Source organism: Crocodylus siamensis, chromosome 1 (assembly GCF_052110815.1).
Source record: "Crocodylus siamensis isolate JL-2025a chromosome 1, ASM5211081v1, whole genome shotgun sequence".
NCBI lineage: Eukaryota > Metazoa > Chordata > Crocodylia > Crocodylidae > Crocodylus > Crocodylus siamensis.
The window spans coordinates 124,498,528-124,513,916 of record NC_143395.1 but is presented as its reverse complement, the minus strand read 5'-3'; the positions used below and the strand labels follow the sequence as shown (position 1 = coordinate 124,513,916).

Here is a 15,389-nt window from a genome sequence, read left to right as displayed (position 1 = left end):
GCTCTTTAAAATTTAGTAAATGGATACAGCCAAGAATGACTGCTATTACTTCAGGAGCTGACAATATAAAAATCTAAGGTCTTATGAAGTATTACTTTGAACTCCAACAGCTCATTACTATTAACATGAATAGTCAGTATTCAATACTGGCTTTTCTTTGGGCAATGAGTCTCAAAGAAAGTCTGACCTTTAAAACTACGCCCTTCCCAGCAACACCTGTAGACAGCCTTCAAGGCTCTTTTACCATAAGTGTAACCAGTGTAAACCCCAATTCAGTTTAAAACCAAACTATCAGATGCACAAGTGTAGACGAACATTAACACCAATTTCCAATCCTGTTACCACTACTCATCCCTCCAAGTAGATCAGCTTTCTTTGATATACATTTATTATTCTGAAAGGCTGCTTTGTGAGCTTTAAAATATTTTTATAACTGAATTTATTTAGGATGCAAGCCAGGAAAATCAGAGCCAATATATTCCCATCAAGGGTCAAGAAAGTAATCTGAAGTGTGTGTTAAAATTTTTACCTCCCCTAATCAACAAGTTTTCACTGATATCAAAAGTTTTAAAGTAACTAATGCATTACTTTGACTATAATATGTAGGAAATACATTTATATTGAAACAGGCAATTTTTCAGTTCCAGAGACACTGCAAAAGAAGTTTCCTTTTATCATATAAAGTACACATAATAGATGCATGAAGAGTAATAAATTTAATCTAAAATGAAAGCAAATAAATTACAAAGTTAAAGCAATCCCCACCCTCCCCCCATGATGCACACCACACACATCCAGTCATAGAATTCAAGTGTGATTTAAGACAAAGGCAGGGGCCCCATTGCAGTATCACAGGAAATGGAAGAAATTTGGCTGTCTACCTTACTTGAGAAGTAGGCAGTATATTCTCACCATGACTGACCAAATCTTTGAAGGTGATGAGTTCAGTTTTCATGTAATTCTTGAAATGCAAGCTACTGCAAAGTACTGATAATTTGGTAAAACCTGTTAATCTGAAAGATTAAAAGATTATAGATGATACTGATGTACATCTGACTAATTTTATGGTGAACTATTAAAGCAGAAAGTAAAGAAAAATAGAATGCTAGCTTCAATGAGCACAGAGTCAGCCTGGAAAACTGTCTTTGCAGCCCTGCATTCTGTCACTGTACCAAAAAGTCTCCTTTTAGGGCTGGATACTTAGCTGATGCAGAAATGAAAAAGTCATGAAGCAATGCCAGTAATTACAACAGCTTACATAAACAGGCATCAACTCGAGCACTTTTCTTCAAGTTCCCCAGTATTGCAGCTCCCCCAGGGGCAGATTTGAGATGGGGAGGGCAGCAGTGCAGGCACACCCCACTTCTGCCACTGCTGTCCTTGGCTGGCCAAGGTGCAGGGAGAGACCCAAAGCTGCTCCTGCCCCACTCTAGACATGGGCTGCAGCCGTGCAACATGCTAGGCTTGGCAGGGAACAACAGCAGCTGCAAAGAGGTTTCCTTTTCCCAAGCCTGCTCCCTGCTGTCCTGCCCCCATGTCTGCCACTGGGCAGGGGCAGATGCCTTGCAACTCCAGCTGCCCCCAGCTGATAGAGACACAGGGAAAGGCTTAAAGTCACTTCTGCCCCACTCGCAGCTGCAGGGGGTGCAGCTAATAGAACAGTTAAGATCCCATCTACTGGTATTTTAACTTCTATTGTTGACAGTGCTAGAGGGGTGATGTTTGAAAAAAAACTAGCATAAGTGGAACTAAAGTGGTACAGATCAAAGATCTCAAGCCAAATTTATGCAGAAATGGCAAAAAGGAGCTTTTACATATTAAAAGAGCAGGTTTAGAAAATAACAGATACATCAACCAGATTAGGCTACTGGCCTATTAAGTCCAACATCCTCAAACAGCAACTTCAGCACACATTTTGCCATTTATTACAAGTGGCATTAAACCTGAGGACTTGAGAACATGCCCAAGAATCAATTTTGAAGAATTCTTAAGATACCAGTTTTGAAAGACATTTTTATTCAATGTTTTAAGACCAGTGCTTTCTGAAAGTATGGAGAACTTTTCAATAAAGAATATTCTGATACTGAAAGTCTCTTTTCAAAAGTTTATTGAAAGTATGGCAGATTGGATTATTGAACCTTGTAACAGAGTCCAATTTTGTGAAGCTTTAACTTACTAAAAACATACTGTAGCTCCTTAGTATAAATTTTAGGATGGCAAAATTGATTTGATATGGTATGGATATTCATCTTCAATACAAAAAGGAACACAAAATACTTTGATTCCAAGTTTTTGTATAAGTTTCCATATACTGAAATTAGTAGATAAGCTACAGGATGGCTTGTCATTTTAAATGAAGTACAGGTTTCCCTCACTTTATGCAGGTTCTGTATGCATGAATTCGCTCCTATGCAATGACCCTTTTTATACCAAAAATTTATTATATGCGAGGTAAATTCACTCTTACGAAATATTTGTGTGGTGGAAGCGCAGTCAGCCGCTTTATGCAGCGCATGGTGGGAGTAACACTCACCAAAACAGTCTCCTGTGTAGATCTGTGCTCCTCACTCCGCGACATGTTTCTGTGGTTGCTGCCTGCTGTTGGCGAGTACCAAAACTGTCTTGTAAAAGTGGCAGAAGTGGGTCTGGGGGTCAGTACAGTCCAGCTCTTGAAATACAGCCCTATTTGTTACAATGTAAAGTGGGTTCCCTTTATGCAAATTCAAATGATGCCCCATTTTCCTAGAAAGCATGTACAGCATAAAGCGAGGAAAACCTGTACTGAATTTTTGGTAAGTTTAGATAGGTGTCTAGGGAACTTCAAAACAAGATGGATTTTGGAATGTTGAGGTTAAAAATTAAGGATCCTGCAAAATACCATTTTTATATAAAAAGGTACCTGGAAAACTATGGAACCAAGGAAGGCAATCCAAGCAATGAAGAATTAGGACAGACTCTTGAATGGCAAGGCATTAGGCAAAGACGCATGGAAAAAACCCATGTAGTTTTAAGACATAAGCATTACAAAAAACAATATCTTAGCATGATTCACATTTGATCTTTCAGCTGGATAATTTACATATCAAATAACTGAATTTTGATCTCATTTATAAAATACAGAATTCATAACTTTAATTTTAAGAGACAAAAATGAGAAGGTATATATCTGATGATATATTCCAGACTCAGCACATTGTACCAGATACCTAATCAAGAAAAAAGCTCCAACTCTTAATTTGCTTCCTGAATAAATCTGTTCCTTTGTATTCTCTAGGAGCAGAATAAGGGTAGATGCGAGTTAACTGACATATGGAACAGTATTAAGGAAGAGCAAACAGTGTGTGTGACTTCATGATTAAGACCTAGGGGATGTTGTGCTAAATGTATTTCTCTCACTGGAGATTAAAATGCACTTTTACCAGTTTTAATCACTACTGACTACAGCATCTGTCTTTAGAAAAAAAATGTAAATGACAGCCTTAGCAAACATTTGACTGGCTAAATGACCGTCAACCCGCAGTCTTCTGAGCAGATTCCCCTGATTAGCTACTTGGGGCCTCCAAAGCCTTAGAATAATTAAGATATTGCCTCAATATAGAAATAAGATGAAGCATAAACATAAAAAAGCATAACTTGACCAAGATCACAGCATACAGCCACACCAAACCTTAGACTCCTATTTGCCAGACAATCATAATACTGTACTGACTAAACAGATTTATATAGTATGGTCTCCTTTCAGAAAGGGAGTTTGAGCCACAGTCAAAGACAGTGTTGAGGAATATTTTTTTTATATTAATCAAGAAAAACAATTGAATTAAGGGTATTCAAGAATAAAGAAAGCCTGCTGAGACTCTCGACTCTCCATCACAGACTACTTGACAGACATCTAGAAAGAGCTTTGTAATTGTGTCAGCCTGTGTATGTGTCTGGTATGTTCACAGAAGTAACTGCAAAATGCAATCTTGAAACAACTGAACACGCAAACAAAAGAAGAGCATAAACCACTAGAATGAGATTTCAAACATGATTTGTAAAAGGAGAGCAAAAATCTTATTACTTGAAAATTCCAAATGCTGTAATACTAGTAGGAAAACAAACACTAAACCCCATGTTGACTGTGGCTGGGGGAAAACCTGCATATTCTCAGAATTAGTTTCAACATGTTTTTCAAAATCTCTTGATTTCAGAGCTAGCCCTACTTGACTTTCTGGAGACTTAACTCAGGAGAAGCCTACTGCAAATGTTCCATTAAAAAGTTTAAATAGAACCCCCAAAAGTGTTACATATTGATCATCTTTCAGAAAGTTTGAAACATTTTACTTTGAACAGATTGTAAGAACTGGTGATGTTATTACACCAAACACAGAGATGCCAATGTGTTGAAAGGTCTTTACACGATTACTACAAATGCCTAGCAAAACCAGTTGCTCAAATTAAAGCCTTTTTTACTAAAAAGACAACAGAACAGATACCATTTAAAGTGGTCCAGGATCAGGCCTCTGCCACCCTACATACCCTATCTAGTACATGGAGCCATGGCCCCTGGTGCTCCCCATAAGTTCCCTGGAGAATCCTGCAGGCTGGATGGCATGGTGCTGATATGGCTGATATGGGTTGTATACAACTAGGAGCCACAGTTATTTGATTTTAAGCGCTTCTTTTGAAAATTGCAATTTATCCTCTTTTGATTTCCTACAGGATATTCACCTTAAATCTCCAGTTAAGCTCAGCTGTTAGACTTAACTTAAAACATCCAACAATTGAACATGACCCAAAAGCAACCTTAAAATTTGAGCCGGCAGGGCATGCTGCTTCAAAATGATCCAATCACTACTTCAGTCTCTACCCAAGGATCACACTCCACATATTTAAAATCAACAAGGGTGTGTGGATATGCTAGCATGCATGCAATTTTTGAAGTGACAGATACTCCACTTTGGAGTAACTAGCTCTTTATCAGCCTCAAGAGCACCAATTAGTTTTAATACTGACAAAGCATTGCCTTATTACAAACTCCACTTCACCGATATTGTTTTCACTTAATATTAATATGGTCTTCGACTAGTTCATCATCCTCAGGAACAGAACAGAAGATGACTGACTACACAGTAAAAGCTTTCCTTTTTCAAAATTCAACTTAATATAGGTGTCAACGTCTAATGAGAACTCTCCCCAAACAGCTGAGTTTGAGGTGCATTTGCACTGCACCCTTAAATGAAAACAGAGATACAATACTAATATATTTTGACCTTCCAGTTGTTCCCTTTTTCCAGGTAAGTAAATGAGAGAGCCAACAAGTAAGCATTCAAAAATTTAGGTTTGGTGTACAGAAGTTAGTTATTATAACTCAATTTCTTAAATAAATAAATGGCTTATGATTTTCCCAAGAGAAAAATCACTGGTTGGTAAGAAGCAAGGGGTATAAAACAAAACAAACATTTTTTACTTGCTCCCACAGCAGCGTATAATCCATTTTCTCATGTATATCAACTGTACCTTACCAGCAGCTTTCTAGAAAAGTATTAGTAATTCTTAAACACAAAATCTGGCAAAGCATACTGATAAGCAAGTCCAATTTGGAAAAAAAAAAACAAAAAAAACTTCTCAGTTTAATTGACAAGAACAATTAGATTTGGCTTTTTAAGAAAAAAAATGTCAGGCGCCATATGGAAGGTATGAGGGTAGAAAAGTATCAAAGGAAAATGCCATTTTCATTATTGATAAGAGCTGCAAAAACTATTTCAGAAGTAGCTGGGCTGCTTTAAAAAAAGGGGACAAAAACAATCAAATGTTACTTAATTAGTAAAATTTTAAAAGGAAGCCCCTATATATTTTGAATATAAAAACTTTTTAAACAACCTAATATTTAAAAGTGGTAACATATTACAACAAGTTACTTAGTTTCTGAGTGACTTCAGTTACTGAGAAAACTGCAAACCTAAGAGTGACTCACCAGAAAAGTATGGTATGTTTTTAGTGAATCTTCCCAAGATCTCCAGCTGGTACACAAGCAAGACTCAAGTTATACAGCTAGTGTTGTCAGCAGTTATTTTATCCCATCAACGAACAGGAATTAACCGTTTGCATTATTTTTTCCTTCTGTTCTTAACCCCAGCACCATAAACTGAAATATGCCTAAAGAAGGGTGTTTGTGCCCAAAAGCTTGCAAAGAACAATTTTTTTCCAACTATTTAGTTGGTCTAACAAAAGATACCACAGCCACCCAAAGAGACTTGCCTGAAATATCCCTACACTTTTTTTCTAATCAGATCAGCCATCAAGTCCCAAAAGAAGCATCTTAAATGGTACCTTTTCTACCAACGTAACAAAAAGCTAAATACTTAGGGGGAAAAAACCTTGGTTTTCTTGACTGAAACACACACTTCATGATTAAGATAAGGAAAAGCAAATACTGGAACAGTTTCTTCCCTGGTTCCAAGTCTATGGCTGGAAAAGCGGTGAAACAATTGTCTCTAGTGGGTTACGGAATAGAGAAAGATCCCACACAAATTTACTGATTTGTTTGATGCGCCTGGCTGGTGGAGTATTTGGTTGATCGCACAATTTCACAATGATTGCACACTTAATTCATACCACACAATTTTATTTTAAAATTCCTTGCTACACATATGACACTGCTTAGCTTTAAGAAGTCCTTCCCAAACAATGCTATAAGAATTAGTCTTACAAAAACAACTACAATTACAATTAAAGGTTATTTCTCATGGTATAGTCACAATCCTAGAATTCCAAGAAACCAAATCCCCAGATATACTTTCATTCTTTAGTTACGGTTTTTAGGGTTGGTCTCAGCAGTGATAGGAATGAGTCCCCTTCCTTCAGTCCTACTCGGGCGGGCTCCTAGGCTTCAGCATGAATGAGAGTTCTTGTTCACGGAGAGGGTGGTTCAGGGGATCAGTCTGATCCAGCCTACACTTGCAATTCTTCCTTCGGTGTTCTGCAAGTGAGGTTACCTCCAAATTGGGACTATAGGTTACAGTTTTTATTAGGTGACTTGCCATCATGGGCCCCCTCCGACCCAAACCTCTCACTACTCCCAAATTTGGACTCGGATCTTACTTAAGATTTTTCCTGGGTGGTCAGTTTGTATCCTTGCTTTGGAGATTTTCCACACCACTGCGGTGACCTCTCTTCCCAACCCCCTTTCAAAAGCCCCCAGGTTTTGATCTCTCGGAATGTTTGCTTAAGGGTCGTTTTTAGGTTAACTTTGTTAAAGGCCTCTGAAGATAAAATACAAAAACGTAGGCAAAAGCAAGCAATGAGCCTAGATAAGAAGATGAATCTTGCCTTTTTTCTAAACCAACTAATGGGTATTTATTATTCAATATGACAACAATCTGGGAGACGTCTCCCAGATTTATTTTCCTGATAGAAAAGGTTACCTGGAGACACCTGAACAGACATTCAAGTGCTGAGCCTTTGAAGAGCAGACAATTCACAGTGTGGATGCTATGCAGCACACATCACAGTCTGCTCTGCAGACTCCCTCAGTCAGCTTAGAGACAGATGCCAGGACTGCCCAGGGGAGCCCTGATTGGTTGACCCTCACTGCTGATGGTGAGCCTGTCACCCCTTTCATAATCCCACACTGCTTCAGGAAATGTTCTGCTCCCTGGTCAGATGGAGCAGTAGAGTCCAGCAAGTGACGCATCATCTCCTAGGGGAAGGACAGAGCAAAGCACCCTGCGATGCTGGAGGACTGTCCTATAGCTTTACATGGAGATTTGCAGCAATACAAAAAGAAAATCCCCACAAATTGCACACCATTAGTTATGACATACCATCCTTCCCTGGAACCTACATGGAAAATCCTCAAACAATTGCAACCCATACTAGAAGACAACCTCATTCGGAAAGAGATTTTTCCAGAACCACCCGCCCTAGCCTTTAAACAAGCACCAGACCTCGCTAACCTCATCACCAGAAGCAAACTCCCTATGGCCCAAACCACACCTAATGGACCCAGACCATGCTGGGACAAGAAATATAAAACCTCCCAATACATCTTCACCACCCCCACAGTTACTATACCCCACCACAGAACCATCACCACTCCTGGATCTTGTACCTGAACCTCCATAAATGTAATACTTCTCATCCAGTGCACCAGATGCCCCAATGGAAAATGTATAGGAGAAACCAAACAACTGCTCAGCAGAATGAACACACACCAAAAAGACGAGAGTACTCAACTACCTGTAGGGGCACATTTCTCACAAGACAATTACTCCCTCTCCGATCTCTCAGTTCTAATCCTCAAAGGGAACTTACAAAACACCTTTCACAGACAAGCCTACAAACTTCACTTCATAAATCTACCAAATAAAAAAAAATCATGGATTCAATATAGAAATTTGATTTATGACACATTACAACCCGCCTGATATCTGATTTGCTGGGTACCTGCCAGACCCAACCTTTTCCACTTTTCCCCCCCCACCTGCTTTCTCTCCTTACTTCCCCTACTTTTCTGCCCTTTGTCTTCCTAATTTCCAGCTGTTTCCTTTTTTACAGCCTCTTTTCTACCTTGAATTACTACTACTGTAAAGTCTGCCTTACTCACCTTTGGCTCCCCCTCTGCTTTTTCTCCCTCTCCCTTCCCTGCTCTACCTTTTGTTTTCCCAATTTCTAATTATTTAGACTGACATCCTGTCACACTTTTAGCTTTTCTCATTCCTTGGAGTCTCAGAACAGCAGAGACTCCCTATGCCTAAAGATGGGCGATTGCACCTGAAAGCTTGCTAAGAACTTTTTTCCAACTCCTCAGTTGGTCTAATAGAAGATATCACATGTACCCAAAGAACCTTGCCTGCCTATGTCCTTAGACCAGAGGTCAGCATGGCACGTCAGGCCATTTTGATCAGCACACCACTGCCATCCCAGCTCTGGGTAGCTGCTGCCAGCCACAGAGCCTGGGCTGTTCCCAGCGGGCAGCTGGGAGGCTGCAAGCAGCCCGGGTTCCGTGGTTGGCAGCAGCTACCCAGAGATGGGGTTGGCTGCAGCTGGAAGGCTGCAAACAGCTGTGCCAGGCTCCAGCATCAGCTCTATATTGGCGCATGCACGCATGCCTCAGAACGGAAGGTGGGGAAAGGGCCTGTGGCAGCACAACCCTGGTTTCTCCCCCACTTCTGGCACAGAAGCTGATGACTGGGCTCCAGAACCCAGTGCAGCTGTTTGTAGCCAGCCTGGGCTCTGGGCAGCTGCAGCAAGCAGCCTGCAAACCAGGCTCCACAGTTCCAGCACCAGCTCCATGCTGGCACCAACTGCATGCACACCTCAGAGCGGACAGCAGGAGTGCTGCGTTGCCTCAGGGACAGGCCCTATCCCCATTGTCTGCTCTAAGGTGCGTGTGCAGTTGCTGCCAGCATGGAGCTAATGCCGGAGCTGTAGAGACTGGCACAGCTGTTTGCAGCCTGCATGCTGCAACTGCCCAGAGCCCAGGCTGGCTACAAGCAGCTGAGTCGGGCTCCAAAGCCCAGTCATCAGCTCTGTGCCAGCAGCGGTGGAGGTGCTGGGGTTGCGCTGCCTTGGGCCTCCTTCACCTCCACCATCTACTCTGAGGCACACATGCAGCTGTTTGCAGCCTCTTGGCTGCAGCCAGCCCCAGCTCTGGGTAGCTGCTGCCAACCATAGACCTCAGGCTGCTTGCAGCAGGGCTTGCAGCTAAAACCACCTGACTCCTACCCACTCCATGCCCAGCACTGGCCCAACCCCTGCACTGGGATGAGGCTGGCACTGCCCCTTGCCAGAAGCATTGCACCTTTGTGGGCTTAGCTGTGTGGAGTGTGTGGTTGGGCAGGCTCCGGGCTGGGGCCTTGGTCAGCTGCACCAGGGAAGCACAGGGGCTCCGGCAGGCCCAGGGCATTGTTGGGTTGGACTTGTCCAGGGGCCCAGCAGCCCAGCTCTATGCTCTCATGCATCTGGTTCTGTTTGTCTGCCTTTGGTTCTGTGTGGGCACGTGTCTGGTTCTCTCTCTCTCCCCTCTCTCATTTTTCTCTCACTGCAACATTCTTAACAAAAAAGGAATACACAACAACAACATGCCATGTACCTACCCCCCTCCCCCCACCCCAATTTTGTTCTTCTGCCATGCTGGCACTCAGGCACCTTCCAAGGTAGGCATTGTGATTTTTTTGGCACCCCGGCCAAAAAACATTGCCTAACCCTGCCTTAGACCTATACAGCTACAACCAGAAACCCAGCATACTAACTGGGAAGCACCAAATCTCTACAATTAGACAAGTCACTTGACTAAATATTTCCAGCTTTCTAAATATCGGTGCATTTTATTCAGCATTTTGACCAGCCTTCCAAGTCACCCCTATTATTTTATAACATTAAAGCCTCCTGTATGTACTGGTTATAAAGACACTAACTCTGGTAATACTGATGTTGAAATCACTTACAAATACAATGCATGAAGGAACCAATACACTTAACAATTTTCACAGGTTCTTTTCAGCCCTTTGTAAATTTTTGCTTCTAAGATGTGAGAGCTTAGATTACAGAATTTTAGAACAAAAGTGTCTGTGACCAAGCAGATGTCAAGGAAAATGTTTTGCATATACAGATTATCATTTCTTCAAGTCTTTTTGAAAAGATTTAATGAGAGTGCTTATAAACTAGAAAACGATTCATAGAAATATTATTTAACAACATTAAAATATATTATTTTAATAAAAATATACTTTTTTGGTCATGGTACTGATAAAATACTAACTTAAGGTAAACTGTAGAGTTTTTCCTGGGGAGAAATTCAATCAGCAAGTAGAAAAAAAGTGCAAATAAAATTTTACCCGATTACATACACTTACTTGAAAACTTCATTCATCTCATTAAGATCATATTTATACAATAACTGAAGAGAAAGAGAAGTGTAATTTTTTGCACCAAGCTTTGTTTTTTTCTGAATGACGACATGCACTGGTAACGATGTTCCTATGACTCAATCTTTAGATGTTTAAAATAATCTAGAAAAAATGAGTCATGTACACATCCTTACCTAAACAAGCCCATCATATAGGATCCAATCTTTTTGCAAACAATGACAAAACCTCAATTTACTGCCAATTTTAGAAACAGTCCACAAAAAAGAAAAGAAAAAAAACCCTTTATATTGGCAACTGGTTAGATATACAAGAACAAACCTAAGGAAGTCCTTAAATGTGACTTCAGAAAATCAGAAACAGAAATAAAGATGAGAAAGCAGTGAGCCATGCATTTCAGGAAGAACTGATACCAAACTGATGCCTATTTTACTTCACTGTTTAAACCCACACTTACTTTCTCGTTGCATGGGTGGGTGGATGAGTTGATTTTTTTATGGTAAGTTTATACTACAAGCATTACAGTAGGTCTTGCTCCTGCCTGACACTTCTGTAGCATTTTGACAATCCTACAAGTCCTTATTCACATGAGTAAGCCTGCCAATTTCAAGAGAACCACTTACATGAATAAGGATATGCAGAAGCCAGCGCTTTATTAGTAAACATAGCTTGCAACATTGTGATCTCTTTCTCACCTTAAGTCCTGCTTCACTAAATTTCCTAAGGGTAAGACAAGTGCTAATAGGATTAGGAAGTGGTCTGCACAGTATGTGCGCCCCAACTCACTGTAGTACTTGAGACCGTTAGCATTTTGTTAAATACTCCCCCTTAAGAAATCAATTTCACATTAATATTATATTTGGAAAGAAATATTTAGAAGCAGAAGACATTTCTTGGCTGTTAGGTATTTAATTTGTTTTTCAATTTTGGATCACATCCATCTCGACAAACCAGAGTGGGGAGCTCACTTCTCAGTGGTCAAGAAAACAAACTCTGCCTTCTGTAGGGCAAGCAGACATCAGTGCAGCAGGGCACAGCTGACAACATTGCAAAACCTTTTTATATCATCTGGGAACCTTTGTGGGTAGGTGAAAAAAGTAGTCAGTGCCTCAACTGTACATGACTGCTGCCACAATTGGCATGGCAAGAGCCCACACCGCCCTGGGCACCTCACAGCTGCCTTAGGCTCAGAGCTCCCCATCTGACTGGGCCCCAGATGGCAACTAAGCACCTGACTTTGCAGAATTTTATTAACAGCGTTAATGCAACTAGTTCCGCTGATTTTAGTGGGACTATTCACATGCATGAACACTTGAAGGATCAGCTCCTGATGCTAGCCTTAACTTTCAATTTAGTGCCCAATGTAGGATCAAGCTATTTATGCATCAACTAAATAAACAGCTTTGAATATCAGTGTACTTGACCCACTGGCTCCTATTATAGGTTTTATTTCTGTTGAAAGACTAACAAAAATAAGGCTCCTCCTAAGAAAGAGGAGTATTTGCTTTATTAAATAATAGATCTCTACATTTAAGCTGAGCTAAAGCTCCCTTTATTTAAAGGTCATCATACTGTTTCCAGGTATTTGCAGCACCCCCTCCCCAACTCAATAAAGCTTAAAAAGGTAACAAATAGCACAATACAAATTAAATCAAAACCTTGCAAACTACTGTTGAGACAGAGGTAAATGATAAGCCATTTTCTCTCTAAGAAATCAACTAGTAAACTGAAGAAATTCTGTGAAACAAACAGCATTTTTTTAGCAAAAAGCTGTACACGTTTTACTAAAGCCTCCCTGTGAACTTGCAAGTCAGAGAAGCAGTCACCTTTTAATAAACAGGAAAACTAGTAACATTTTCTGAAGCATATGGTACTTTTGGATGCCTCATCATTTAGGTATCCAACATGATGTATGCAACATGATTTTCAGGAGTACCAAGTAGCCCTCAATTCAACTGACACAGATTAAAGCTGAGGGCCTTCAGAAACTCTGGAAAAAAAATCAAGATCTAAATGTCTGAAATAAGACAGGCTCTCAGACACACCTATGTCCCCACTGAAAACAAGGCTAAAAGGCACTTAAAGGGGGGTGGGGGAGGAAGGGGCAGGAAGCTGGAAAACAGTTGGAGAGGGTGCAGAAAGCTCTTCAAATTTACTTAACAATAGTATAGCAAGAGCCGATGGCTGGAAGTGTAAAGCTAAACAGAGCCAAATTCAAAATATGGTACATTTATGAACAGTGAGTTAGTTAACTGCTGGAAGTCTTGACTAAGAGTTGTGACGGAGTTTCCATTTTTTAAATGTTAAAATTAGCCACTTTTTCAAAAATACAACATTCAAATTCAAGAACTCGTTGGGGGAAGTCCTGTGTTTTTGCAGGTCAGATTAAGATCAGTTGTTCTCAGCATTTTAGGCACCCCTTGGAAAATGCCAACTTCGCTCTCACTCAGTTGAGTGCAGAAAAACAACAGAGGAATTCTTCTGTTGCAAAGAACGCAAAGACCACATGTCCAAATGTTTCTGATGCTCTGGAATCTTATTGGAAACCTCTGGGTTTGTGAATCACATGTCAGTCTTCGTGCTAATAGTAGTAATATTGTGTGGAACCCTTAAAACTTCCTGCTTGACAATCAATGGACCAGATGATCACAACAGTCTTCCAGCTTAATTATCCATTATATCACTGTATATAGAGCATTAAAATGTGGTCCCCTCTCTGAAAAAACAAAAAAAACAAAAAAAACCAAACCATACAACCCCCCCCCCCCAAAAAACAACAACCACCCTCTCCCACCAAGTCACATTAACACAAATCCAAGACAAGATTTTATAACATTTTTGCAAATACCTTCCCAACATTTACCAGGATCTTACAGGAGTCAGCAAGTTTGAAAAGGGAAGAGGTCTGCTTGGGGTGCAGGTAACTGTGACAACTAAAATCCTACTTCATATATGTAATAAATAGTTAGCTAGGTTTCTGAACTCCATGTATCAAAGTTGCGTGGACCATCAGCAATTAAAAGCAGAACCTATTGCTGATAATCTAAAGCAAACAAGTAAAGCTTTCTTAAATGTATTGCACACCATGGCCAAGGTAACAGGCTACCCTCTTATCAGTATATAAAAAAAAAAAAGCCATTTACACATGAAAGAAAACCCAGCTTCTCAAAATTAAGGAGCTGAAGCTGAAAACTGTTGCAGCTCTACTATCCACCAGCTAATTGTACTGAAGAGAGTATTCTTCTCTCAACAAGTTACAAACTATGATAAAAGCAGGAAGAAAGACAGAGCACACATTGCTGACCCAGCATATACCATCGCACATTTTTATAAAGTACTGCAGTATATGAACTCCAAGATTAAACCTTGCCTCAGTCAGATAGATACCAGTAGCAGAGGTATATTTAAGTGTCACAATAAAGTAAGAAGAACCCAGAAGGAAGTGGGGTTTATGTAGCCCACACCTTTCACTCAAAGTTGCATCCCCTCTCCAACAAGTATTTTACTGATTCTAGAAAGTCAATGGCTGAGTGAGAGACAAGTTTCAGAGGTCATGGATGAAAACCCAATTACAGCCTTCATTTCTGCAACACCTACAGCAACAAAGCTCTAGTTTCTTACACTCTTCGCTCACCACATCCAAAGGTGCCCCCAGATCCCTCACAACTCACCATTTCCTTGCTGCAAAACAATGCAGCAATGGCAAAACAGTCATTTTAGGTGATCTCCTGTCTGAGAGGGCCTCTAATTCAGCAGCTGGTATTGAGAAATGCCTGTCACCTCTCCGAAAGGATAACCGTGGCCTATGCGTGGCCTGCAGCTCCATGACACAGAACAGCCCTGGATCCCGCCCCATCCAGAAGAGCACAAAACTGCAGTTGCTCCCTCTGCCTGAAGAAGGGTGCTCCTACCCTTGGAAAGCTTGTAAAGAACAGCTTTTCCAACTATTTTCTAATAAAAGAGAGCGGGTTTACCCAAAGAACCTCGTCTGTCCGTGCCCTTAGACCAACAGGGCTACAACCAACCCCACGAGTTTCTTCCCTGGCAATCAAACCAACTAAGTGGACAGAGGGTGGAAACAAAAAGCAGCACCTCTCCAGACAGGGCTTCTACCAGCTCCACCCCAAAACTAACCCAGACCCGGGCAGCGCCAGGGGGTGAAGGGGGCGGCAGACTGAGGCGACCGGCGGGCGGGTGCCGTGGGAAGGGGGCCGGGCCGGGGGGCGCCCCAGAGGCTGTCCGCCCCGGGCTCGGCGTCCTGGGGACACGGCCCAGACCGCAGGGACCCGGGCCCAGGCCCTGGCCGAGGGGGACGGGATCCCAAGCCCGCGGGAGGGGAGGGGTCCCGGGGCTGCGGCCCCGGCCTGGTGCTCACCTTGGCGGCCATGGCGGCGCGGCTGGCGGCGGTACGGACCTCCCTCCGCCCGCTCCTGCTTCTCCGCCCGCTCCCGCTCCCGGTCCCGCCCGCTGGCTCGGAGGCGGCTCCTGCCCGGGCCGCGGCGACCGGGGCGGGGGGGAGAGCGGCGGGGGGCGGAGCCC

The 15,389-nt window shown here is 41.8% G+C and overlaps 1 protein-coding gene across 1 annotated transcript in view; it reads right to left on the bottom strand.

Moving 5' to 3' along the window:
* SNX9 (sorting nexin 9) overlaps positions 1 to 15,386 on the bottom strand; it is a 97,860-nt gene extending 82,474 nt beyond the window's left edge. Inside the window, exon 1 of the mRNA XM_090042018.1 lies at positions 15,226 to 15,386. Coding sequence (XP_089898144.1) covers positions 15,226 to 15,237 — 12 coding nt within the window. The 5' untranslated portion in view covers positions 15,238 to 15,386. The remainder of the gene's footprint in view (positions 1 to 15,225) is intronic.
* Positions 15,387 to 15,389: the final 3 nt, after the last annotated feature.